Source organism: Dryobates pubescens, chromosome 1, assembly GCF_014839835.1.
Source record: "Dryobates pubescens isolate bDryPub1 chromosome 1, bDryPub1.pri, whole genome shotgun sequence".
NCBI lineage: Eukaryota > Metazoa > Chordata > Aves > Piciformes > Picidae > Dryobates > Dryobates pubescens.
Window position 1 is genome coordinate 32,456,625 of NC_071612.1, and position 26,949 is coordinate 32,483,573.

The 26,949-nt window shown below is 43.2% G+C and overlaps 1 protein-coding gene across 1 annotated transcript in view; it reads right to left on the reverse strand.

The window, feature by feature from the left end:
* Positions 1–5,700: 5,700 nt before the first annotated feature.
* The window catches only part of CWH43 (cell wall biogenesis 43 C-terminal homolog), a 29,690-nt gene continuing 8,441 nt past the window's right edge, over positions 5,701–26,949 (reverse strand). The window contains exons 7-16 of the mRNA XM_054164304.1: positions 25,828–26,082; positions 22,001–22,126; positions 19,572–19,651; positions 17,688–17,793; positions 17,381–17,516; positions 15,173–15,322; positions 11,845–11,989; positions 11,104–11,165; positions 8,810–8,965; positions 5,701–5,880 (exon numbers count right to left, since the gene is read on the reverse strand). Coding sequence (XP_054020279.1) covers positions 5,793–5,880; positions 8,810–8,965; positions 11,104–11,165; positions 11,845–11,989; positions 15,173–15,322; positions 17,381–17,516; positions 17,688–17,793; positions 19,572–19,651; positions 22,001–22,126; positions 25,828–26,082 — 1,304 coding nt within the window. The 3' untranslated portion in view covers positions 5,701–5,792. The remainder of the gene's footprint in view (positions 5,881–8,809; positions 8,966–11,103; positions 11,166–11,844; positions 11,990–15,172; positions 15,323–17,380; positions 17,517–17,687; positions 17,794–19,571; positions 19,652–22,000; positions 22,127–25,827; positions 26,083–26,949) is intronic.

Below are 26,949 nucleotides of genomic sequence, written 5' to 3' on the forward strand. Positions count from 1 at the left end.
GCCCAAAACTCAACACTTCTTTTGCCTCTGTTCACTTATTTGTTTGTTTTCCCAAATGAATATCCTGATATGTTTACTACACATATATGCAAATGCTCTCATTAACACCAAAGGTAGATGCTGAAAACCACTGGCTAACACAAGAAAGAGGAGCCATTGACTTAGTTTTATCTTCTTCAGTATCAGAAACATTAAAAACATTATTTGAGAGACAGAATCCTCTCTTTTTCTAAAGGGTATCACCCTCCAAATTGCCAGAGCCACTGCATCTCTCATCACAGAATGGTCTGGATTGGAAGGGACCTCCAAAAGTCATCCAGTCCAATCCCCTCTGCAGTCAGCAGGGACATCCTCAACTAGATCAGGTTGCCCAGAGCCCTGTCGAGCCTCACCTTGAATATCTTCAGGACTGGGGCCCCAACCACCTCCCTGAGCAACCTGTTCCAGTGTTCCACTACCCTCATGGTGCAGAACTTGCTCCTAACATCCAACCTAAATCTGCTCTGCTCTAGTTTGACACCATTGCCCCTTGTCCTATCACTGCAGGCCTTTGTAAATAGTCTCTCTCCATCCTTCTTGCAGCCCCCCTCAGGTACTACCAGGCTACTATTAGGTCTCCCTGGAACCTTCCTTTCCCCAGGCTGAACAACCCCAGCTTCCTCAGCCTGTCCACATAGCAGAGGTGCTCCAACTGCTGATCTTGCTTTGCTTAGAAACAAGCTTGAAAGTTAATTTTGGGCACCAAAGTCACAAGCCATTATGTGTTTTACAAGTCATAGGGGAAAGAAAATTGTCTTAAAAATAAAAACATTATCAAAGCAGAATTTGCCAAACCTTTATAAAGCAGATAAAACAGCAACAAAGCACAGCACAGGGCATTGTAAGAAAAGAAACAAATTGCCTACCAGAAGCCCAGCAATCACAGTTCTGAATCATTTGTAGATATGAAAAAGGAACTGATACCCAAGTCAATACAAACAGCTTTATGTAAGCTTTCTGGGAAAGATTTTTTCACCCTCAGAGTTACAATGAAACACCTCAACTGTGAGCAGCTATTCTTGCTTGGAATCAGCAGAACGGTCCTGATCAGGGATAAAAAGAGGACCTCAGGTGGCAGGAAGAAGCAGCTGCAGACTCTATCACTCCTTTCAAACCACTCCTCCTCCTCCAGTTCGGCTCCTTTGAACTGCCCTGTCCCACGGATTCATGCTACGTTCCTTGCTGAAATAAAAAGGTTTGTTGCATTACACTTGCCCCACAGATGACTTTGACCCCAAGGGTCCTTTTGTAACACCTTACAAACAAATGTGATTTTACATACATGTGAAATAAAAATATGTCTGAGAGCTGTTGGTAGCTCACATTTAAATGCTTACATTGGATTAGGTTTTTTTTCAGCTTCACTTTGAAATTTAGGGGGGGGAAAGGCTTAATTCCTAATGAGGAATCTCTGAGCAGCCAAGCTTAAGAGAGCAGTTCAGCATTTGTGCCTGCACTCTGGAGGTGCATCAAAATAATCAGCACCTTTGCCTGGGACCATGACAGTCCCTCACTGTCAGTAGAAAACCCTGAGCATTTTCAGTGTTCTGTTTCATTGAGACACGTGGGAGCTGGTCCCCTGCACACTTAAGCTGCCCCCAACTTGTTTCAATACCATCAGTTCCAGTTCAAAGCCAAAGGCTGTGCCCAGCTTTTGTTTCATAAGCTTGTGGCTCTTGGAAAGTGGGAAATGAGAATTTCAGGTCCTTCTTAGCCTAAGAGTTTGAACTGCAGCTCCCAGGTTTCAGAGTGGCAACATCAGAGCCCCTGTCCTGAAGCCAAGCTTACAATACCCATAGAAATCCCCACGTCAAGGCCCCAGAGCAGGAACATATGTAAAAGGAGACTTCAGTCTCCACCCTGCTGAAGAATCCAGTACAATTACTGCCAGAAGCTGCTCTCTTACATGTTACTGAATCTTTCTTTCTTACTCTGAGATACACATTGGGAGGCTCCTGATGCACTGCCCTCTCCTCCTGTATATTCCTAGAAACTTTAACTGACCTGCACAGAGTGTCAGAGAGGATGAAGCTAGGAAGACATATTATTTATAACTAAAATACATACAATCTAGTCTTTTTACTGCTAGAAACAGTTCAAACCCTTAGAAAATAATGTCTGGTGGATACATTTTATCTCTCTGAATGCACGAAGATATCCACAGAGTTTTTCTTTCATAACCTGCTGTGTTATGGAAGCTGAGATGAAGAAAGTACAATTAGAAAACAGCAAGGTTAGTCACACACCCCTGCAGCAGGACCTGTTCTAGCACATTTCTTTTGTAGTTTAAAACACAGTGATTGCAGCTGAGAGATGTACTGTATAGTTTTCTACAGCAGCCACAGAGAGGGAATTAGATCAGAGCGGGGACTGAAGGACAAAAAGTGGAGACAATCTGTGACAGAAGGAGAGGACACAGTCTCAAGCTGCACCAGGGAAGGGTTAGGCTGGATGTTAGGAAGAAGTTCTTCCCAGGAAGAGAGATTGGCCATTGGAATGTGCTGCCCAGGGAGGTGTTTAGGAAGAGACTGGATTGAGGCACTTGGTGCCATGGTTTAGTTGATTAGATGGTGCTGGGTGATAGGTTGGACTTTGTGATGTCAAAGTCTTCCAACCTGGTTAATTCTGTATTCTGTATTCAGTTTTAACTCCCCAGTTCTCACCACAGTAAGAGCAGCAGTATCCACATTTCATGGTCAAAGCTTTTCTTAGTGCAAATGTTAACAAATACTTGCAACTCACAGAATCAATGGAATCACAGAATCAATTGAGTTGGAAGAGACCTCCAGGATCATCAAGTCCAACCAATCACCCAACCCTATCTAATCAACCAGTCCATGGCACCAAGTGCCTCATCCAGTTTCCTCTTAAACACCTCCAGTGATGGATGGTGACTCCACCACCTCCCTGGGCAGCACATTCCAATGGCCAATCTCTCTTTCTGGGAAGAATTTCTTCCTAACATCCAGCCTGAACCTCCCCTGGCACAGCTTGAGACTGTGTCCTCTTGTTCTGGTGCTGCTTGCCTGGGAGAAGAGACCTGTCTACAATCTCCCTCCAGATAGTTGTAGAGAACAATAAGGTCTCCCCTGAGCCTCCTCTTCTCCAGGCTAAACATAGCTTTCTGATAGTAGGTATTATGAGGTACAGACCCACCAACATGAAGCCACCTGGGCTACTCAGAAGAGGAGACTATCCAACTTCTGGATTTTGTCAGCATCTCTGTGAACCTGGGTTGAGCATTTCCAAATCCTGTTAAAATCCATCCAAGTATACTTTAAAGATTACAGACACAATATATGGCCTGATCTGTTATAAAAGTCATGTTTTAGTGTCCAACCTCTTGAAAAGTACCCTGATTCCAGTTCTTAATTGTTAAAGAAATAAGTTTTCAAAGCCTTTTATGTTTCTGAGTATCATTTCCTGCATCTCACATGAATAAACTGCTCCCATGACAAAGTATTTGCTGAAGCAGCCTGTGAAGAATGCAAAGCGATGTGGCAAGATAATGTTATATTTTGTACAGGCTATGAAAAGGCAAACCTGTGGCTGGATGTGTCAGAGCTAGCCTGAGGGCAACGCAGCAAAGAAGTCAGGATACCCAGAGCTGTTGTGCAATGCTGGTGCTAGTGCCAGCTGCTGTTGCAGGCTGGGAGATGGTAGAGACAGAGGCCACTGGTGTCTGCAGAAGAAAACTGCTGAAGGTGTAAGAAAGTCACCCCTATCATTCTGAAAGCTAATTTAGTCTGCCCTGCTGGACAGTCACACAGATAACAAGAGGATTTCAAATCCTATCTAAAGGATATTTAAACTGGAATGTTTAATTAGACTTCCTTGGGCTTGTAAAGCCAATCTCTAAGTGAGGGGTGAATTAGTTCAGCAATGGCTGATTAACTGTAACTAATAAAGTTAGGCTTTCTAACACCATCCAGTATGAAATTGTGGTGGTTACGTATTCCTGAAGTACCTTTCAGGTATCCTCTGTTCACGAAGATCAGCGCAGTGTTTCACTCTCAGAAACACAGTCCTAAAAGAAAGGGAGCAAAATGATGTGCGGCCAGGGAGGTGGTAGAAGCTTCATCCCTGGAGGTTTTTAAGGCCAGGCTGGCTGTGACTGTGAGCAACCTGCTCTAGTGTGAGGTGTCCCTGCCCATGGCAGGGGGGTTGGAACTAGATGATCCTTCAGGTCCCTTCCAACCCTAACAATTCTCTGATTCTATGATAAAGGCACACCCTGTATTTGCTTACACAGAGAAACAACAAAACTGAATAGGCTCAAGCTGGTCTCAAAAGCACATGGTGGAGAATTAGAGGAAGAAAAACCCCACCCTCTTTCCTGTAGTGTGTCCTATTCCTTTCAGTGATGCTGTGGTACTGGAAAGCCACACAGTGCTAAATACTACCTACAAATGTCGTTTCCAAGCTGAGAGGGTCAAACCATCTAGCGTGTTTCTCACAAGCATGAAACTTCCTTAGGACAGCACTGAAGATGTCCTCATTGTTTAAGGGAAGCTCTGCACATACATTGAAGGATCAGGAGTTAAAGGCATTGCCCAAGAGACCCTGAGAAAAACACAGCATTGCATTACGTGTGTGTTACACAGCAGGCAAGTCACTGCCCAGGTGAAAAAGAAAAATAGCCCCACTTCTGTTTAGTCCTACTAAAGTGCAGTGCTAGCAAAGGAAAGATGCAGGTTTGGTTGGGTTGGGTTTATTACAGCTCATTTAAAAGAAAAATTACAATCAACTTTTCTCCCTTCTCAGAAACTTTGTTGTGTTGACCTCAACATGAGAAAAAGCTTTTTTTCTGTGAGGGTGACAGAGCAGTAGAACAGGCTGCCCAGAGAGGGTGTGGAGTCTCCTTCCCTGGAGACTTTCAAAACCCACCTGGATGTGCTCCTGTGTGACCTGCCCTGGCTGATCCTGCTCTGGCAGTGGATGGTCTCTGGAGGTCCCTTCCAACCCCTGACATTCTGTGATTGTTTTTAATTCTTCTGCAGTCTGTTTCACAGAAGTATCTCAGAACAATGACTATTCAGAAGTACCTTCCCTTTGTAAACGTATTTGCAGTGTCTGTAAAAGTCTCTGCCTTTCCTCCAATATTGTGAACATCAATAATCTGCCAATTGTTCTAACAAAACCCATTGAAGAATAAAATATGGAATGTAAATCTTCCAGAAGACAAACACATAGTCACTCCACATCTCCCAGTTAAAAACCACACCACTCCCATTCCTATTTTGAAAAACCCAAGGCATAGCTTTTTTACTGCAATAGCAGCAGGACTACAAAGTGCAGCATTTATCAGTAGATTCCCTACACTACCACATTATTTGGCTTTGCTTCAGCCATCAAAAACATGTGGAAGTCATCTGAAATCCTTGCTTGTGATTGCTCCAGTGATCTCCCGGGAGAGGGAAGGGGTCAAAGGAAAAGGTGGATAGATGCATTCAACTCTGAAACAGCACAGTACAAACACCTTGCAAAAAGCTAGAGTTGTTGCCAAAGTGAGTCTCCCATCCTGCTTTGCTGTGTACAGAGCTGGTATCTGGCCCAGGCAGACACCAAAATGCAGGTGTCTGCTCTCTCTCCCAGTGAGGGCAACTCATTAAAGAAAAGAGTCACCAGCTATTGACAGTGTTACACAGCATGGGACTTGCTCATCCTCCAACAATGCCACTTTTTTGGCTGCCAGTTCAGTTTCAAGCAACAAACCTTTCCTGTTGGTCCCCACAACATGGAGTTTTCTCATTCTAATCTCCCTGCTTAAAATATTTAGGAGTGCTCATATGGAAGTGATGAATATGCTCATAATTATGGCCATCTTTGTAAGATCCAAACCTAAAGAGGAAAAAAAAGAACATTCAACAAAACAAATCCATTACAAGATGCTTTAACCCAAGCAATTAAATCATACACTGAGTACAGCATAATTAACACTTCTGAATGTTTGAGAGAGTTTCCTTCAGGAACAGGCCACAACCCTACTCAGAGATAAATCATGATCTGTGTATGCTAACTAGAGGTCTTGGAGTATAATGGAGACATTTAATTACACTGACTGGATTAATGCCACAGGCACTCTATAAATGGAATTCCAGCTGATCAAGGGGAGCTGTGCATTTATCTTCTTAAATCCTGTGCTCCAAGTTTTTTCTACTGACTTCAGTGGAGATACAATTTACCCCTCCAGAGCATCCCTAACCCTATTGTTAATATGGCACATCTTCCATTTGAAAACTATGGTGAAAATGGTGATTATTTGTGTTTTTTCATGCCATATCATAGTATCACAGTATCAGTCAGGGTTGGAAGGGACGTCAAGGATCATCTAGTTCCAAGCCCCCTGCCATGGGCAGGGACACCCCACACTAGATCAGGCTGGCCAGAGCCTCATCCAGCCTGGCCTTAAACACCTCCAGGGACGGGGCCCCAACCACATTCCAGGGCTTCACCTCTCTCTTGGTGAAGAACTTCCTCCTCACCTCCAGCCTGAATCTCCCCACCTCCAGCTTCATTCCATTCCCCCTAGTCCTATCACTACCTGAGATCCTGACAAGTCCCTCCCCAGCCTTTTTGTAGGCCCCCTTCAGATACTGGAAGGCCACAATTAGGTCACCTCAGAGCCTTCTCTTCTTCAGACTGAACAGCCCCAACTCCTTCAGTCTGTCCTCATAGGAGAGGTGCTCCAGCCCTCTGATCATCCTCGTGGCCCTTCTCTGGACACCTTCCAGCACCTCCAGATCCCTCTTGTAATAGGGGCTCCAGAACTGGAGGCAGTACTCCAGGTGGGGTCTCACCAGAGCTGAGTAGAGGAGGAGAATCCCCTCCCTTGCCCTGCTGGCCACACTTCTCTTGCTGCAGCCCAGGATCTGATTGGCTTTCCAGGCTGCAAGTGCACACTGAGAGCTCCCGTTGAGCTTCTCTTCCACCAGCACCCCCAAGTTTCAACCTGAATGTTGTGACTGCTGACCATTATGGTAGAGAGATTTGCAAAAGTTAAATGTAGCATTTATTCAAAATGTCAGTGCTAAAACACATTTCAGAGCAGTGCCATTGTCTTAAGAACAAAACAAAACAAACTACTGCAGTTAATTGGAAAAAAGGGGAACTTATTCCTAAAGGTTATAAATTTTCTGCTTACAGGCAGATATAAATTAGGACAAAAAAAAATATTCTGTGCTGAAATCAGCTGAGAAAAATGTGAACATGAATGCTAACTGCAGGCAAGTTTCATCAGGTGGAAAAGACTGGGCAAACTCCTGCTTAGACAGGAAGCCAGTGACTGAGTGGTAAATAACAAGTGAGTAAAATCAACTCTTAGGTGTATATAAGAAATAATATCATAGAATCCTGTAATAGCTCAGGTTAGAAGGAACCTCAAAGATCATCTACTCCAACCTCCCTGCCATGGGCAGGGACACCTCTCACCTAGACTCAGCTGCTCAAGGCTTCATCCAACCTGGCCTTTGACACCCACAGGGAGGAAGCAGCCACAACCCACCTGGAGAGCCTATTCCAGTCTCACCACCCTTGTACTGAAGAACCTCTTCCTAAGAACCAGTCTAACCCTGCTCTCCCTCAGCTCAAACCATTCCTCCTTGTCCTATTGTTTGGCAGTTAGAAGGACACAGGAAAACTCCCTCTCCAGCTTTTCTGTGGGATCCATTCAGGTGTTGGAAGGCAGCTTAAATGTCACCCCAGAGTCTTCTCTTCTCCAGGCTGAACAACCTCAGCTCCCTCAGCCTATCTTTATAGCAGAAGTGTTCCAGCCCTTGGATTATCACCTTGGATTACTCCAACAGCTCTGTGTCCTTCTCCGTGTTAGAAGTAGTAAACACAGCACTGCTGGAAATCATCTCTCTGTGGCAATATCTATCTCAAATTTCATAACTCTTCCACTGCTATTCAGTGTAGAATAAATACCTTTCCTTACACTCCTCTTCCTTATGCAATGCCAGTGGAAAAATGAAAGAGAAATAAAAATTTACTACAACCCAGGCCTTTTTAATTCCTGACATACATAACATACTGCCTCAGACATTCTATTTTCTTTTTGCTCCAGTTCTACTGTTTGGTTTTAAAAGCCGATGCAAATAATACTTGTCATTGCCATTTGTGACAGAGTATAGTAAGACCCTAATTTTAGTGCTGAGAAACATGGGAGATCGAGATCTCAGCCTGTAAAATGAGTCACCACACCACTTGGCTAATAGCCCTATTGAACCATAGAATCATAGAATTGTTAGGGTTGGAAGGGACTTCAAGGATCAGCCAGTTCCAACTCCCCTGCCATGGGCAGGGACACCTCACACTACAGCAGGTTGCTCACAGCCACATCCAGCCTGGCCTTCAAAACCTCCAGGGATGAGGCTTCCATCACCACTTCCCTGGGCAACCTGTGCCAGTCTCTCACCACCCTCATGGGGAAGAACTTCTTCCTAACATCCAATCTGAATCTACCCATTTCTAGTTTTTTTCCCCATTCCCTCTGGTCCTATCATCACCTGACGATCTCAGAAATGGATCACCTGGGCCAAAGAAGTGCTGCCTTCAATTCCTGCTACAACACAGCAGGCTGGTTTTGCCAAAGGCATCTGCCAAGTCAGTAGGAAAAAAAGTGAATCACAAGTCAGGATTTCTTGCCCCATCATCTTCTCAGTTTGGCACTAAAAAGTCTCCCCCCACTTTGCAAACAATTCTTTGTCCTAGACTCTTGTGCAAGAGGTCACATCCATCATCCCCTTAATTTCTTTGGAGGCACACTGACCTGGGATTGAAATGGATGTCCTCAGGAACTTGGCTGGGATCAGTGACAATTCTGTCATTATCAACATAACTATCCAAGTGATCTGGGATCCTAAATTTGGCCATCTGTACTTCTGAATCACTTAAACCAGCATGAGATATACGGGCATAACCCAACCTGTCAGATACAAGAAGAGTGAGTTAGAAGAAATAACTCCAAGCAATTTCACCACATCCTAAATTGGTGGCTTTTTGCCACTCAAAAGTTACTATCTAACATCTCAACAAAACTTTTCAGCTTCTGTGAATCTCACCTTCCAAAACCTGGAAGTGCTCCATAAACATGAGCATCATAACACCATGTCACAAGGAGAAAAATAGAGAAAGGAGAAGTGTTTGACAACAAAAATAAGTTCTAGATATAGAAACTGATTCTTAAAGTGACAGTTTTAGACTATGCACACTGATATAAGATCACCAACCCTATTCACTGGAAAGGTTCTGAAATTCAAGAGAGGAACTCAATGAGTAATGAGAGTCATTAGGTTGCAAATTAGGGTTGGTTGTTTGGGGGTTTTTATTTTAATTGCATTTGTATTTACTCAATACTGTTACTTATGACAGCTTTCTAGTTTACTGGCTTCACTCCTGTGAGCACTGCAGAACTTGCACAGTTGATTCAAAATAAGCTGAATTCCATTCTGGTACAGACATCACCCAGAGAGTTATTTGCAAGCAATGTGATATTAAAAGATAGGAAGTGCACAGAACTCAGCAAAGTCCTTCAGTATAGTTTTACACAGTTGCAGTTTCCACTAAATCCAGCCAAAAGTTTGGCTGGAGCAGATAAATGTTTTGCTTCAACAAACCAAACAATCACAGTTCAAAATTTGTGTCTTCTGGGTCACATCCAAATTAGGGCTTAGCCTTCACATTTTAAGATAAAGCTGCAAAACCAGAGCTTTGGAAAAACAGTTTCATCTTACCCCTGCAGATTAGATCTCACAGAATGCCCTAGGTTGGAAGGGACCTTAGAGATCATCTATTCCAACCTTCCCACCATGGGCAGGGACACCTCTCAACTAGACTCAGCTGCTCAAGGCCTCATCCAACCTGGCCTTCAACACCTCCAAGTAGGGAGGCAGCCACAACCTCTCTGAGCAGCCTATTCCAGAGTCTCACCACCCTCCTACTGAAGAACTTCTTCCTAAGATCCAATCTAAACCTACTCTCCCTCAGCTTCAAACCATTCCCCCTTGTTCCATTGCTAGACACCCTGATGAAAAGTTCCTCTGTAGCCCTCCTGCAGTATCTCTTCAGGTATTGGGAGGCAGCTCTAAGGTATCACAGTATCACCAAGGTTGGAAGAGACCTCAAGGATCATCGAGTCCAACCTGTCACCACAGACCCCATGACTAAACCATGGCACCAAGTCCCATGTCCAATCTCCTCTTGAACACCTCCAGGGACAGTGACTCCACCACCTCCCTGGGCAGCACATTCCAATGACGAACGACTCTCTCAGTGAAGAACTTTCTCCTTACCTCGAGCCTAAACTTCCCCTGGTGCAGCTTGAGACTGTGTCCCCTTGTTCTGGTGCTGGTTGCTAGAGAGAAGAGACCAACCCCTTCCTGGCTACAGCCACCTTTCAGGTAGTTGTAGAGAGCAATGAGGTCACCCCTGAGCCTCCTCTTCTCCAGGCTAAACAATCCCAGCTTCCTCAGCCTCTCCTCATAGGGCTTGTGCTCAAGGCCTCTCCCCAGCCTTGTTGCCCTTCTCTGGACATGTTCAAGTGTCTCGATGTTCTTCTTAAACTGAGGAGCCCAGAACTGGACACAGGACTCAAGGTGTGGCCTAACCAATGCAGAGTACAGGGGCACAATGACTTCCCTGTTCCTGAGTCTCCCCAGCGTCTTCTCTTCTCCAGGCTGAACAACCCCAGCTCCCTCAGCCTGCCCTCACAGCAGAGGAGTTGCGGCCCTTGGATCATCGTTGTGTCCCTCCTGTGGACTCACTCCAATAGCTCTGTGTCCTTCTTCTGCTGGGGACACCAGAACTGGACACCATATTGGAGAATATTTAGATCTGAAGGCTTCTCACAGAGAAGGATGAAAGTTGTAATCCTGTCTTTGTAAATTACACTCAGAATACACCAATTCATTCTGAGATTGGTGTTTCACATTACTTCATGATCTAACTGTCCACACATGATGGTTTAGGGCTATAAGGCTCTGCCACAATGACCTGTGAATGATGTAAAACTGCTTGTCATAAAGATACTTAAGAGCAATGAATAAATGATCCACTCCAACATACCTTATTACTCCACGATACATAATATAGCTACACCACCTGTCACGATCTGTGTTGTCAATATCCTGTAAGTGAAAGGGGGAAAAAAGCCAAACAAATAAAGACAAGCTTTCCTGATGAGTAGCCTTCAAATCAGTAACAGAAGCAAGGTGTAAACCTGCTGCAGGAAGATGTTTTGTTTAAAACATTGTAATAAGGTAGAAATTAAAAAAAACAACCCCAAACACCGTTAGATGCAGGCAAATCAGACAACTTTTTGACATCTCCTGACAGAAAACCAAACTGCAGAACTCGCTTCACAAACTAAAGAATCACAGAATTAGAGGTGGGGGGGATGTCTGGAGGTCATTCACTCCCAAACCCCGTGCTTGAAGTAACTTCAAGTGGGTTGCTCAGGGAGTTATGCAGCTCATTTTTAAATATCTCCACAGATGGAGACTTGGCAACTTCTCTAGGCCCCTGTTTGAATGCCTGACAGCCCTAACTGTGATTTCTATGCTTTTTTTCTTCTGTTCTCCAACTGACATTTCCCTTGTGGCAACTGCTGTCCATTGCCTCTTGCTCTTTTCCTTTGTAAGTCCACCTTCTCTCTAACACATCATGAAGCAGCTGAAGATTGTATTTGAAAATGTGCAGGGATTGTCTTATTTGTCTGCTTCTAAGCTACCAATCTGAAATACTAAGCTGAATGTTTCAAGTATATATTACCTCCAAAAACTAAAATAAGCAGCATTTTTACATTACCTGGACATTTCCATTTTGAATTAATTCAGTATAATCTCTGGATCCAGGAGCTGAAGTGATGTATCCTAGAAATACAACTTGTTTAGAGCTAGTCTTCAGCAGGTTTGAAACAGCTATAGCCTGGAGTTTTCTGTCCAAGTCCTCTCTGAAAGAAATGGAAAAAGACTTTCACATATATACATTTGAGCTCAGAATCTTTATGCTGTAACATAATAAATCACAAATAAACCCAACACCTTTTTCATAGAGTATGAAAGCTTGCAGAAAGCTCATCAATCCAAAATGAGCACTATGATAAAAGCCACATGGTCATGGTAGATGTAATCAGAGTTCTGTTTCTAACCATTATAGGAAGAAATTTTTGCTATTCCTGTTCTGTTTTTAACACTGACCTCATCACTAGGAAATGTAAATGTAAGTGCTTTGGTTATCCGAGGCTTTGTCTCTGCCTGCACTTGAGATTTAATTGTCCTAGCACAGTGTGGTGAGTAACAAAGAGCTCAGAGGCTAACAAAGATTTTATGATGGATAGATCATGGTAGGTACAGTCTTGATAATTTATGAAGTACAGCCTAAGAGCTGTATCAAAACTACTTAAGATTTGGCAGCTGTTCTCTACACCTTTAACAAGATTTACCCAACAGTTCCAACATGACTAAAAGTGGAGCTTGGTGAAGTACTGCATTGGATCCCATTCCCTGTCTTTGGATTTGTCATGGCATTATAAAGGCAATTCTTTTTCTATGATTCTTCACCTTAGTAACTTTAAACAGTTGTGTGAATCACATTCTCTTCTACATTTTGGTAGACTGGGCTAAATGAGGGGAGACCTCATTGCGGTCTACAACCACCTGAAGGGAGGTTGTAGCCAGGTGGGGGTCAGTCTGTTCTCCCAGGCAACCAGCAACAGAACAAGAAGACACAGTCTCAAGTTGTGCCAGGGGAGGTGCAGGCTGGATATTAGGAAGAAGTTCTTCACAGAGAGAGTGATTTGCCACTGGAATGTGCTACCCAGGGAGGTAGTGGAGTCGCCGTCCTTGGAGATCTTCAGGAAAAGCCTGGATGAGGCACTCAATGCCATGGTCTTGTTGATTGCATAGGGCTTGGTGATAGATTGGATGATCTTGGAGGTCTCTTCCAACCTGGTTGATTCTATGATTCTAAATACCATTGAGCCAGGATAGGGTGATTTTGGAATCTAATTCCAAAAGAAGACAAGAACTGAAATGTTGCTGTGGTTGCCAAATAGCAGCACTTCTGACTGAAGCAAATGCATGATGGAGAAAGAGCACACAGACAGTAAACAAAACCCCACAATCATTTAAGTAGAAGCCTGACGAAGGTATATATGAAGCTGCTGCTCAGGTAGCTGCTCTCTCCAGAATTACACCTCCCCAAAAGAAAGGGTTTTAAATGACAGCACACAGAGCTGTTGGAGTGAGTCCAGAGGAGGCCACAAAGATGATCCAAGGGCTGCAGCACCTCTGCCATGAGTATAGGCTGAGGGAGCTGGGGGTGTTCACCCTGGAGAAGAGAAGACTCTGGGGGGACATTAGAGCTGCCTCCCAATACCTGAAGAGATCCTACAGGAAGGCTGCAGAGGGAGTTTTCATCAGGGTATCTAGAGAGAGGACAAGAGGAAATGGTTTGAAGCCAAGGGAGAGTAGGTTTAGACAATCTTAGGAAGAAGTTCTTTAGTAGGAGGGTGGTGAGACTCTGGAGTAGGCTGCCCAGGGAGGTTGTGGCTGCCTACTTCCTGGGGGTGTTCAAGGCCACAATGAGATGAGGCCTTGAGCAGCCAAGTCCAGTTCAGAGGTGTCCCTTCCCATGGCAGGGAGGTTGGAGCAGATGATCTCTGAGGTTCCTTCCTGCCTAAGCCATTCTATGATTGTTATATTTCCACATTTTAAAAGCAGTCTATTAAAAAATCCCCAGTTATCCAGTATTCTGCAGTTTAAGTCATCCTAAGCAGCAGATGAAAAAAAAGGTGAAACCCCAGCAGCTGTGTGTGCCATTTAATTACACATTCATTCACCTCAAACACAACTTAATTCACACTCGTTTCCCATGTGTCTCCCCATAAATTTCCCTTCATTTTTCTCTCTGTGATGGGAGGGGGGGATACAGTGCTGTTTTCTTCTCCTTTGACAAACAGTTTCTCAGAGGGCATGTTAAATCATCTGTGTGAGGCACAGAATGACATTCCTTTCTAGAATTCAAATTGGGAGTGGTTTCTGATAACTATACATGTTGATTGAGAAAGGAAACCTATAATCAAGTTACATGCTTGAAGCACAGCTTGTACACAGGGGAGGGAAATGGAGAAGCTCAGTAGGGGATAATGACAATTCCTACTACTCTCTGAGTAACTTCTTTGTGTATTATATTCTGCACCCAAGACATAAATTTGCCTCTCCATGAATAATAACAAATGTTTTAAAAGTCTAAAAACATAGTAATGGTGCAGCAGAGAGGAAATGCAGCTACAAGAAGCATCAGCAAAAGATTCCTTATTCATATTCATTACATGTAAGTAATCAAGACATCATTTTAAAGAAGTGAAACATACAGCTTAATCTAGATTGAGACTGGATGTAGGAACAAGTTCTTTACCACAGGGTGGTGGAACACTGGAACAGGCTGCCCAGGGAGGTAGTTGACGTAGGTCAGGCTCAACAAGGCTTTGAGCAACCTGATCAAGTTGCAGATGTCCCTGCTTACTGCAGAGGGGGTTGGACTGGATGACTTTTGGAGGTCCCTTCCAACCCAGACCATTCTATGATCTTTTCCATCACATACTTGAGTTATTGGTACAATTCTTTCTTTCAGAATCCAGAGATCAGATTACATATTTCTAGTTTGATGTAGTCAGAAGGACATTGAATGGGTATCTTTGTTGCTGATTCCACACTGTCCTTTCTTGGAGGTTTCAGAATTGGGTTTTGGTTTGGTTTTTTATTTTAATAAACATCAGCTGTCCACTCATGCTCTCTATCTGTAACTGTAACTATCTGCTCCCATCTATTCCACATGCAGAAAGTCAGAAGGATGCTGCTCTGCACTGGGATGTATCTTCAGCCTTACTACTTGTGGTTTTGCAGAACTGTACTTTTAGGTATCTAGCAACTCAGACATTAGGCTCAGCTGAGTTCTGTGTAACAGCTTCCTTTTAAAAAAATACTTCAAGATTTTAAAGCAGTAGCTACATCCTAGCAGTTACTCCACAATCCAGATTTTAAGGGACACAAAAGAAACCCCTGAAGGTCATGAATTACAGTGATGCGGCACAACTTTGTGTGGCATATGTAACAACAAGTGAAGTACATACTCTTCATTTCCAAAGTGGGCAACAACAAAATCAACCAGTTTCCCTGTGAAGTTGACAGTCATGGAGATGGCAGGAGCAATCTCTCCCTCTGGAGATGGAAGAAGATGATGTGTAGATTTTACAATTGGGTACCTTGACAGCGCCATAATCCTACATGGGAAGAGGGAAACAGTCACATTCTGTAGCTCACAAGCATCTCAAGTGTGAACTAAGAAAATAAATGCAAGCAGAAGACTAACAGTCACTGAAGTCAAGCCAGATACAACTCTCTGCAAGCAGCTTGTAAGCAAGGTAGGAGTTGGTCTCTTCTCTCTAGGAACAACCACAGAATCACAGAATTGTCAGGGTTGGAAGGGACCTCAAAGATCACCCAGTTCCAAGTGGGCAGGGACACCTCACACTAAATCAGGTTTCCCAGAGCCACATCCAGCCAAGTGATAGGACAAGAGGAAATGACCTCAAGTTGCACCAGGGGAGGTTTAGATTTGACAGTAGAAGAAATTTCTCAACTCGAAGGATTCTCAAAGACTGGAATAGACTCCCCAGGGAAGTGGCTGAATCCTCATCCCTGGAGGTGTTTAAAATGCAGAGATGTGGTGCTGAGGGATGTGGTTTAGCACCAGACTTGGCAGACAGATGACAGACTCAATGATCTTAAAGACCTTTTCCAACCAAAAGGACTCTGTGATTCTGTCAGATCCAAACCTAAACCATCTCTATCAGATTTTTATGAATTTAGAAAGTTTTCCTCTAAAATATTACTCAAGTACATGTCTAATAAGGTATTATCAAATGCACTAAGAAACAGCATTCCAGATATATGAATTCTTACACTGAGCCTTTCAGAATCTGCATCCTCAGACAAACCAGAATTCTATACTACCAATAATTAAGAAGCATTCCGTTATAAGTAGAAGCAGCTAGGAATACATCTTCAAAATGGGAGATTTCAGCTTCTGCTTGGAATCAACCTTAAAATCATCTTTCATCAGGTTTTTAAAAGTATTTCATGAAGCAAGTTTCAGAGAATGACTTTTCTGCCCCATTCTGCATCACTTAAAGGCTCCGGGAGATGAAATTTACAAAATTCCCCTCACATGTAGCAGAAGAATTCAGTAACCATTGCAACATCACCAGGAAGTTTCCCCTGCCACAGAGATCTGCATATTCCCTTGGGAAAAAAAGAGCCATATCATGAGTCACTACTTCCAGAGGGCAAAGATAATCAAAGATATGCAGCTGGGAGTTGATCAAGCGTCAAACTAAAAGCAGACACACACAAAAAAATCCAGTCAAGGAGACAGGCTCCTTTCTATGCTCATTTACCACTACATCCAGCCCAAACTGGATTTAATCAATTCTACATTTCTAACATGCAGTGACATTATCCAACTGCTATCACAGAGAAGGGCAACAAGGCTGGGGAGGGGTCTGGAGCACAGCCCTGTGAGGAGAGGCTGAGGGAACTGGGGTTGCTTAGCCTGGAGAAGGGGAGGCTCAGGGGAGACCTTCTTGCTCTCTGCAACTCCCTCAAGGGAGGTTGTAGCCAGGTGGGGGTTGGTCTCTTCTCCCAGGCAAGCAGCACCAGAACAAGAGGACACAGTCTCAAGCTGCGCCAGGGGAGGTTTAGGCTGCATGTTAGGAAGAAATTCTTCATAGTAAGAGAGACTGGCCATTGGAATGTGCTGCCCAGGGAGGTGGTGGAGTCACCATCACTGGAGGGGTTTAAGAAGAGCCTGGATGAGGCACTTGGTTCCATGGTTTAGCTGATCAGATGGTGTTGGGTGATAGGTTGGACTTGGTGATCTTGAAGGTCCTTTCCAACCTCATTAATTCTGTGATTCTGTGGTTTTTAAGTTTGAAATCTAGACTATTCATAGCTCTAAACAAAACAATGAGAAAAGAGAATCAGATTGATTATTTAGAATACCAAACTTCCAAACATCAAGGGGCAGGATGCCATCAGGGCATCACAAAAGCCAAAGCATCTTAGAGGGTCAGGCACCAAAACCTGATCCCTTTTAACAAGGAGAAAACTTCATCTGCCTTGCAGTGTAATGCTGAGGAATCAAAGTGTGTTCTTAGAGAGAAGCCTCAACAAGTGATCAGCATGACTTTTATTCCAGTTATTCTTGCTCTAGTGGACTTAAGTCTTTGGTACTGTATCGACATTTATTTCCTGTCACTGTGCATGGAGAGATGACTCACCCCCAAGTGTGATCTCTTGTGCTTGGACCAAAATCCGTGTAAAATCCTAATCTTTCTCCTAGCCACATTGTTGGATCGTTGTTCCCAATGAATGGTTTAGAGGCATCACTCTCTATAATAGTGATAAAATCTGCACCTGAAATAGGGAAGAAGAAAAAAAAAAAGAGTTTTTCCAAATTTATAACTGTGACCTATGGTGTTAATGTAAGAATGGACTCAGTTTCCCAGCAGGTGTTCTTGCTTCTGTCTCTTCAAGTGAACACTCTCAAATATAAAGGAAGTGGGAAAAAAAAACCAACCCCCTTACCTGTCTGGTTAAGCAAATTAGCTGATCCTTCCAGACTACACCATCCTTCATTGTCATATGCAAATCTAAAAGGCCAGATCATAGCAGAGAAGTCTCTTTTTGGAACCTCAAAAATACAAATAAATAAAGAGGGAGAGGGAGAGAGGGAGGGAGGGAGAGAGGGAGGGAGGGAGAGAGGGAGGGAGGAAGGGAGGGAGAGAGGGAGGGAGAGAGGGAGGGGGAGACATAAATAGATACCTAAATAAGTAGTCAAGGATAATCAAATAGGTGGTGTCATAAAAGACACAAGTGATGTTTTAATTAATATGTTTTCCTTAACAGCTGTAAGGATTACAAAATATTTTAGTAGGTTTTTTCCTCAGAAATGCCTAACTACAGAGGAAAAGTCAGAGTTAAAATGAATTTGTAGGACTAACACTAAATAAAAGAACATAGAAGAATATTTTTCATATTACTACATGGAACTATCCACTTTTTTTCCAACTTTGTAAGGTACTACAAAGCTGGATGAGTTCTAAAAAGCAAGCCAGGTATATATGTCTATGTGCATGTACACACACTTTCTGCTCAGCTCTGATCACCTTTTATGCCTCTTTTCCTGTGTTTCTCATCAGTGGTTTATCTCACAGAAATATTACATGTCAACAGCAAGATTCAAAGGACTATTTCAGAACTGCTACCAAAATGAAATACATAAAAAGTCTAATTTATAATTACAAACAATCGCATCAGAAAATCGATTTGCTATTAGGAATCAATTACCTCATAGAATGGAAACATCATTTTATATCAGTAATCCATTAAATCATAGAATGGAAACAGTAATTTACATCTGATTGAAACAACTCTTAATTGTGAATTTAAATTGCTAAACAGGCAAGCAATGCAGGCAGACAATCTGTAAGGAAGCCAAATGCTAAACTTTGTGAGCATGAAGCATCTTCACTGTTACTGTCACTGTCATTGCAGTATCTATATTTTTTGCCAGAGAGAAAACTCCAAGTTTCTGAATTTCATCCATAAGTAATATAATCTAAGTCAGACAGCTTTTCCAAGAGGTTCACTTCAGAGTTATGCATATAGAGAAGCACAGAATTCCTTCAGCTGGAAGGCAGCTCTGATACAAGGGCAGGCTGCTAACAGCACTGTTCAGTCAACTTTTGAATACAACTCAAGTAAACACATTTATAAAAGTCCAACCTATCACCCAGCACCATCTAATCGACTAAACCATGGCACCAAGTGCCTCGTCCAGGCTCTTCCTAAACACCTCCAGTGATGGTGACTCCACCACCTCCCTGGGCAGCACATTCCAATGGCCAATCTCTCTTGCTGGGAAGAATTTCTTCCTAACATCCAGCTTAAACCTCCCCTGGCACAGCTTGAGACTGTGTCCTCTTGTTCTGGTGCCTGGGAGAAGAGAGCAACCTCCACCTGGCTACAACTTCCTTTCAGGCAGTTGTAGACAGCAAGAAGGTCTCCCCTGAGCCTCCTCTTCGCCTTTCTAAGAACCCCCAGCTCCCTTAGCCTCTCCTCACAGGGCTGTGCTCCAGACCCCTCCCCAGCTTTGTTGCCCTTCTCTGGACACCTTCCAGCATCTCAACATCTTTCCTAAACTGAGGGGCCCAGAACTGCACACAGGACTCAAGGTGTGCCCTAACCAGTGCTGAGCACAGGGCAGAATGACCTCCCTGCTCCTGATGGCCACACTGTTCCTGATCCAGGCTAGGATGCCATTGGCCTTCTTGGCCCCTGCAATAGTTTTGATGAATACTTCATTACTGGTCCAAAGGCTTCTTCAGCACCAGCCAGCACAATGAAGACATCCCTTGTGCATTTAGCTGTGTATATGCAAGCTATGATTTCCAAAACCACACTACTCACCCCTTGGCCCAACTTCTTCTGATAAGTTTTATAACGTAGACCCAGTCCCAGCAAACCAACACCAACAAACAGCCACAATACTTGAAAGAGAAAAACACAGAAAAGTTGCTTTTAAAGCAAGAGGAAAGAATGTTGTTGTTATTCATAGAATGGTTACAGTCAGAAGGGACCTTAGAGATCATCTACTGCAACCTCTCAACTCAAATAGAACCATACATAGAATAAACCAGGTTGGAAGAGACCTTCAAGATCACTGCGTCCAACCCATCAACCAATCAAACACCACCCAAACAACTAACCCACGGCACCAAGCACCCCATCAAGTCTCCTCCTGAAAACCTCCAGTGATGGCGACTCCACCACCTCCCCAGGCAGCCCATTCCAATGTGCAATCACTCTTTCTGTATAGAACTTTTTCCTAACATCTAGCCTGAACCTCCCCTGGTGCAGCCTGAGACTGTGTCCTCTTGTTCTGGTACTGGCTGCCTGGGAGAAGAGACCAACATCCGTCTCTCTACAACCTCCCTTCAGGTAGTTGTAGAGAGTAATAAGGTCACCCCTGAGTCTCCTCTTCTCCAGGCTAAGCAACCCCAGCTCCCTCAGCCTCTCCTCGTAGGGCTTGTGTTCCAAACCCCTCACCAACTTTGTTGCTCTTCTCTGGACTCGTTCCAGCAAGTCAACATCCTTCCTAAACTGAGGGGCCCAGAACTGGACACAGTACTCGAGGCTGCTCAAGGCCTCATCCAACCTGGCCTTGAACTCCCCTAGGGAAGTGGCAGCCACAACCTCCCTGGGTCTCACAACCCTCCTACTGAAGAACTTCTTCCTAAGATCCAGTCTAAACCTCAGCTTCAAACCACTCCCCCTTGTGTCTCCAGACACCCTGATGAAAAGTCCCTCTGCAGCCTTCCTGTAGGATCCCTTCAGGTACTGGAAGGCAGCTCTAAGGTCCCCCCCGAGTCTTCTCTTCTCTAGGCTGAACAGCTCCAGATCTCTGTCTCTCTTTCACTAATTCCAGTTTACTCTTTCACAAAATCTTTAAACAATATTTTTTTAAAATGCAAGTTGTCTTGAATAATTCTGGGTACAATGTTAATCCTCTTTATCATGGATGATGTCAGGAGAAAGTAGATGCTGTTTGCATTGGCAAAGGTCAAGCAATTTCGTACTCTGAAAGACGCAAAGGTGCTTAAGGGGGAAGTTGAGAAACACTGCAAGTCTGGGCAGGATGAGGAAGTATGAGAGCTACTGTTGCAATGTCACAAAATCAGCTTTGAGGAGGATGGCATTTTGAACTATTTACTCACTTTTGTGGAATGTTTTTTGAGTGGCAATATTCAAAGCACTTGCATTGATGCTTGCCTTGTGTCTACCACACAAACTCTCTGGGGTCACATTCTTCTGCCCCCTGACTACCTTCATAAAGATTTCAGAAACAGCTCTGAAAAGCAGTCAGGCAATATTGTTTTCACTTTCCAAATGAGGTACATAGATCATCGGTGATTTGATCCAAAGACACAGAGGAGAACAAGCTGAACCTTCAGCATCCTGATCTCTGCAAGGTCAGCAAGGTGCCCTAACACCCAGCAATTTTTTCTTTACCAAACCTGAAAATATTGACAGACTTCTTCCTTAGCAAAGATAACAACAACAAGAGATCTGAAGCTCAGATGATTGCACAGAAATACTTGAAAACAGCACTTGGATAGATTCCAGAAGTTTAAAAGCCAAAAAGCAGTAAAATCTCAAACATTTTAGTCTCTTTTCAAAGCCTAAGGAAAAATGAAGACCTCATACACATCTGGGAGGCTGGGATCGCTAGGCATAGTTCAAAGGCAGGAGATGACAAATACTGGCTAAAGACAGGCTGGGTATGGACAGGCAGCAAGGTGTCAGGATTGTGCCAGCCACAACAGGCTTTGCAGGACTGCCTCAGCACGCAGGAGAGGTGTCACATTACACAGCAGCTCCTGGGCCAGCCACCTCCCATCCCATTGCCAGCCAGCTCATGAGGCTAAAGGATGTCACACGGAACTGCTTCAAAATCAACATACTGAATGGGCTACGAAATCATTCCCGTATTTGGTATACCCATGGAAGAAATCCCAAGATATAGAAAGACCTGCTCCTCAACCACCAAAAAGAAATCACAAATGATGTCAAATCCATTTTCATATTTTCTTTTTTCCTCAGGTCCTATTTTCTGGTCTCCATTTACTACACTCCATGAGGAATAGCTTCTCTCTCAACCGTGACCACAGTGAATCAGCTCTTCCAGCAGTGTATGTCATCATTAATACTAGAACTAGGGCTTTAGCACCAAAAAAGCATCACTAAAACACCTGAAGCACTCCCCTGCATTACTTTTTCCTTAGACAGTATTCCTAGAGTCATGGAAGACAGCAGCAAGGAAAATTACATATACTTACATAGTTTAATGTAGGTTTTAGTCTTTTTGAATAGTGGCTTTTGGTTGCTCTTTACATCAAAGACAGAGCTAAGGTCTTGCTTGGGTCCTTTTAGAAAGTCTATCCCAATACACAACATTATAAACCCTGTAAAAATATAAGTGATTAGGGTGTTTGTCATAGAGCTTTAACATATTAAACACTGCTTACAAATGCACCACTTCTGAACTCCCAGCTGGTGTGTTACGTTCAACCTTATGGCTGCAACAACAAAAACATTTCAAAGCAACAACACAGATAAATGCCATTCCCTGTGTTGCCTGTGTTACTACATGAGACTTCCTGATAGAGAAGATCCTGCTCATCATTGTCACAAATGCCTGTAGCACTTCAGAAGTGTTTAATTTACACGCCTGTACTTGTTGACATAAGCACTGCTTCCAACAAAATGAGCCAGTGACATTAAACAGGCCATTAAAGATAAATATCTCCCAAAAAAGACATCAAAATAGGAGTACTGCAATAAGAACTCAAAGCTGAAAGATTAGCTGAACACCTGTTACACACAAAAAGAATGAAGTTCAACATTATGTTGTTTGGTGGTTGTTTTTCTTTTCCCAAAGTAGGTGCCACTAAGATGTAATTCACCTGAAAGAGCTTTATTAAACCTGCTTTGTGCTGTTAACTGAAGAGCAGGCCTAACATTAAAGTATTCAGCCAAAGACCCTTCACGTTATGAACTCTACTCCAGACTACAGAAAGCTCCAAAATACAGCCCAACTTTGGGTCTTTGAGGCTAAGCGCAGTGTGGGCTTCTGCCACTAATGCAACTGATCCAGCAGACGGTGTCCCTGCCCATGGCAGGGGGATTGGAACTAGATGATCCTTGGCGTCCCTTCCAACCCTGACAATTCTGTGAACTTAGAGCTATTCTCACTCTTGCCTTGCAGTCCAGCAGCCTAAGGATCATGGTGCTACCAGATAACTTTGTGGTCCTCAGCATCAGCCTGCACTGGGTGCTAGCTGAGCAATCATCAAACCCTCATGTAGCATATACATAGAATACATAGAATAAACCAGGTTGGAAGAGACCTTCAAGATCATCGCGTCCAACCCATCAACCAATCCAACACCACCCAAACAACTAACACACGGCACCAAGCACCCCACTATGGAAAAGTAGAGAGATCTTAACTCTGGCGGTATTTACTGAGCCCCACCACTGCACATTTTATCAGGTTTCTTCTGTTCATGAAATAGTTGTTTGAAACCATATTTTTTTCCCTTGCCTCCATTCATGTACCAAGTAGGAGAACAGCATTAAAAATGCTTTAACCCTTTGATCTGGGACAAAGCAGCAGATCTTTCAGCAGACTTCTCCACCTTTGTGTATCCTAACACTAACTGCCACAGAAGCTCAAGCACACTCTCAAGCAAAGATTGATTTGCAGTCCAGTTTCAGCATATTACAACAAAAAGGCTAACAAATGGCAGATAAATTTGCTGAAATGTTTCTAGGTCCCCATGAAAAGCTACAGCTCAACGTTTATTGGCATTAACCTGGACAAGAGAATTGAATTACACCTACAGAACTTGAAAGTAACAGCTTGATGGAAAAATACTTTTGAGATTGTAAATGCCTGTTATCTTCTGCTCTATCACCAAGCTACAAGTTTCACATTTTTATCTAGGAGCTACAAAAGCAATTATTCAACAGTTTGTTCTAAAAACAGCATAAGCAGAGTGCAGCAGGTAAGGAAGCCATTTGAATATGAGAGCATTTCGTATTGTGCTCCAGAGCCAACAGAAGCAGTTGGACATTTTAAAACCAGACAATTAAACACAGCTACAAATGCTTTTTGAAAGCTGATAAGTGACTTTAGGGCACTAATTGCTGCAATTCACTGTGGTGGTTCCTTTTCCATAGGTAGTTCAGACTAATAGTGTAAGTTCTTTTCCCATCCTTTATGAACTAAAGGATTTAATCAACTGCAAAGAACATGTGGGAGTATAACAAAATAGTTAAAAGCTCTGCTGGAGCAGGTATATGTCCTTAATATTTTTGTGGTATAGTTAATTAACTGTAGAAGTCATGTTTTAATTCAGACTCATAGCTGAAAATGGCATAACAATTACTCAGTATCTTCTCATTGCCCTTACTTGCTGCATTAGTTGTAGTGTATGGAAGTCTGCAAAGAAAGAAGCTGAGTGTAGTGCAATGAACGAAGGGGCACACACAAATCCTTTCCCAAAGGCAGACAGATTGAAAGCCATTAAAGCTGATGGAAAACCAGGGATCTGTCCCCTCAGCATTATGTTACATCACAGTAAAGCAGCACGGAAATTGTGAATATAATGATCTTACTTTCATTGTCACTTTTCCTGGTGCAGTTCCCTACCCAAACTGGAGCAAGAGAAAGGCAGGATATTGGACAGGAGGAGAAAGCAAGAAATAGCACTTGCACCTGAAAGAAACCAGAAGAGAACAAGCAGTTTGCCAGAAAGACAAGTTGTAAGGGTAGAAGTGCAATAACAAATACACAATCTCATGGTATGAGTTGCAAATCCTTGATAAGCAATGAGATGGCACTAAAAGACACAGGGACTGGGTTCTCAACTGGAATATAAACTCATGTAGTGCATCAGCTGAGACATTTTGCCATTAGGGGCCTCTCTGGGTGATCTACCCAGTGATCATGCCCAGTGAATTAATCACAAGTGTGTATTTCAAAGGAAATGACCCAGAAGGATGTTACAGAACAGCTTTTCCACTGTCAAAGCATTACCCAAGAAAGCATTTGACACTCCTCTACCACATGCTTTCTTCAGGTATCTTCAAAAATTAAATTAACTGAGGCACCTGTTCCTACTGACTCCCCAGAGTGCTTTCAGAACAAATACATGTAATGGAACTCTCCTCACAACATGAACTGAAACCCTGCCTGTGATTGCTGTCATACATGACATACATAAGGAGAGTCAGAAACTGGAATGACAGGAAGTGCTTGCGAAGACATTTACAAACTCTGAAACCATTGGAGTAAGATGTCAAGCACAGCATTCATTAGTCCTTTTCAAATATATGACAATGTGTATCACATTTTAAAATGTGCCACACACTGAGCCCCAAATGGTTTGGTTCATCAAGTGATCATTTTTGCTACAACATTTGTATTTGCTCACCTCAGGTCTTCCACATTGGCAAATACCTGACAATTTCTGTTCTTCATCTCCTGTCTGTATGTTTCTGCCACTGATATTCCTCCAGACACACTGATGTGTCCATAAAGCATAAAGTAGACCCACATGGAAATGAAGCTCAGGTCTTGAATGCAGACTAGCTAGATGAGCAGGATGCTTAACTTTGCTCCCCAGTGCAGGGCTAAATAATGCTCTGAATTATGTTACAGTCCCAGTAACAGAGCCTTCATAAACCCCTGACTTTCCAGAGAAACTACATTGTCACCTGGGGTACAATGCTGCTACCTTAGGTAGCTAGCACACAAGTGCCTTCACACCCCGGATTGTAACCATATTTTTAGGGTGACTGATAAACAGATCTCTTCCTCAATTGTATACTATCAGACTTTGTTTCATTTTGTCATTTGTCCTTCAGTGAATTTTGTTTTCATTCCACTTTTTAAACTATTTCTAACCATGATGAAACAAGTAAGGTTCTGGGGTATTTTTCTTGCCTGTCTCACTAATTTTCTCATAGAACATCATGTATAGTAAATCAAACAGCAGCTGAGCATTTGGAAAGACTATTTATACCTTAGATGCATTTCAAACATCTACTTGAGGCTAAGGCAAGCATATTTGTATTTAAGTCACAGTCATAAATGTACCTAAAAGGAGATGGGAACTCTCTCTAGCATAGATTCCTCCTGGTACAAATTTATAAGCCGTACACCACACACAGAAGAACAATTCAAGAACATAGGCAAGCATGGCTGTGCTCATGGCTTTCCCAGGATGCTGACAGCTAACAAAGTGTCCAGCCAGCTGAGGCCACACACACATAGTAAAGACAGCAAGGACATGGCCTGCGACAGCAGCGCTCCAGGTGCGTAAATAAAGGAGACCAGCTGAAGATGCTAAACCTGTGAAGGGATAGAAAAGAACAGAGTGAGTCACAGTCAGGTGCATTATCCGCCATCTTCTTTGTCACAGTCTGCCTGGGGGGGGGAGGTGGGGAATAAAAGAGGGTCTGGGAAGTATAACTGCTTTGCAGCCGTGGAACTGTGTCACTAGAAGGACTGCAATTCCTCTTCCGTTTCCCAGCACCACATTACTTTATCACAGGTAAGAAAATGTTCTCTAACTCTCACACCATGCATAGAAACAGTTGTGGTATTTTACTTTTATTCATCAAGGTTCTGAGCATTTTAGAATCCAGTGCTTGAAGCAGCTAAAGAACTATTCTGTACTTGTTTTAAAACAGCAACCTGTCTACATCAAAAATTGAATGCTCATACCCACATTACAATCTGCCCATGAATTCCTTAAAACTAACCAAAGGTACCAAAAGGTAAATTATCCAGGCAACTGACAGTTTGAGTGTTGCCAACTCATAGAATCATAGAATTGTCCAGGTCTGGACATCCAAAGGTCATCTAGTCCAACCTCCCCGCAGTCAGCAGGGACATGCCCCACTAGATCAGGTTGCCCAAGGCCTCATCGAGCCTCACCTTGAATATCTCCAGGGATGGGGTCTCAAACACCTCCCTGAGCAACCTGTTCCAGTGTTCCACCACCCTGATAGTGAAGAACTTCTTCCTGATAGCTAATCTTAATCTGCCCTTCTCTAGTTTGAAGCCATTGCCCCTTGTCCTGTCATCACAGGCCCTTGCAAACAGTCTCCTGTGCCTTTGTCATGACTTCTCTGATATTTGGTTATTTTGGTTCCTTACTAGGAGGAAGTCAGTTTGCATTAAAGTTCTTGTATTCAAAGTTGTGGAAAATAACTT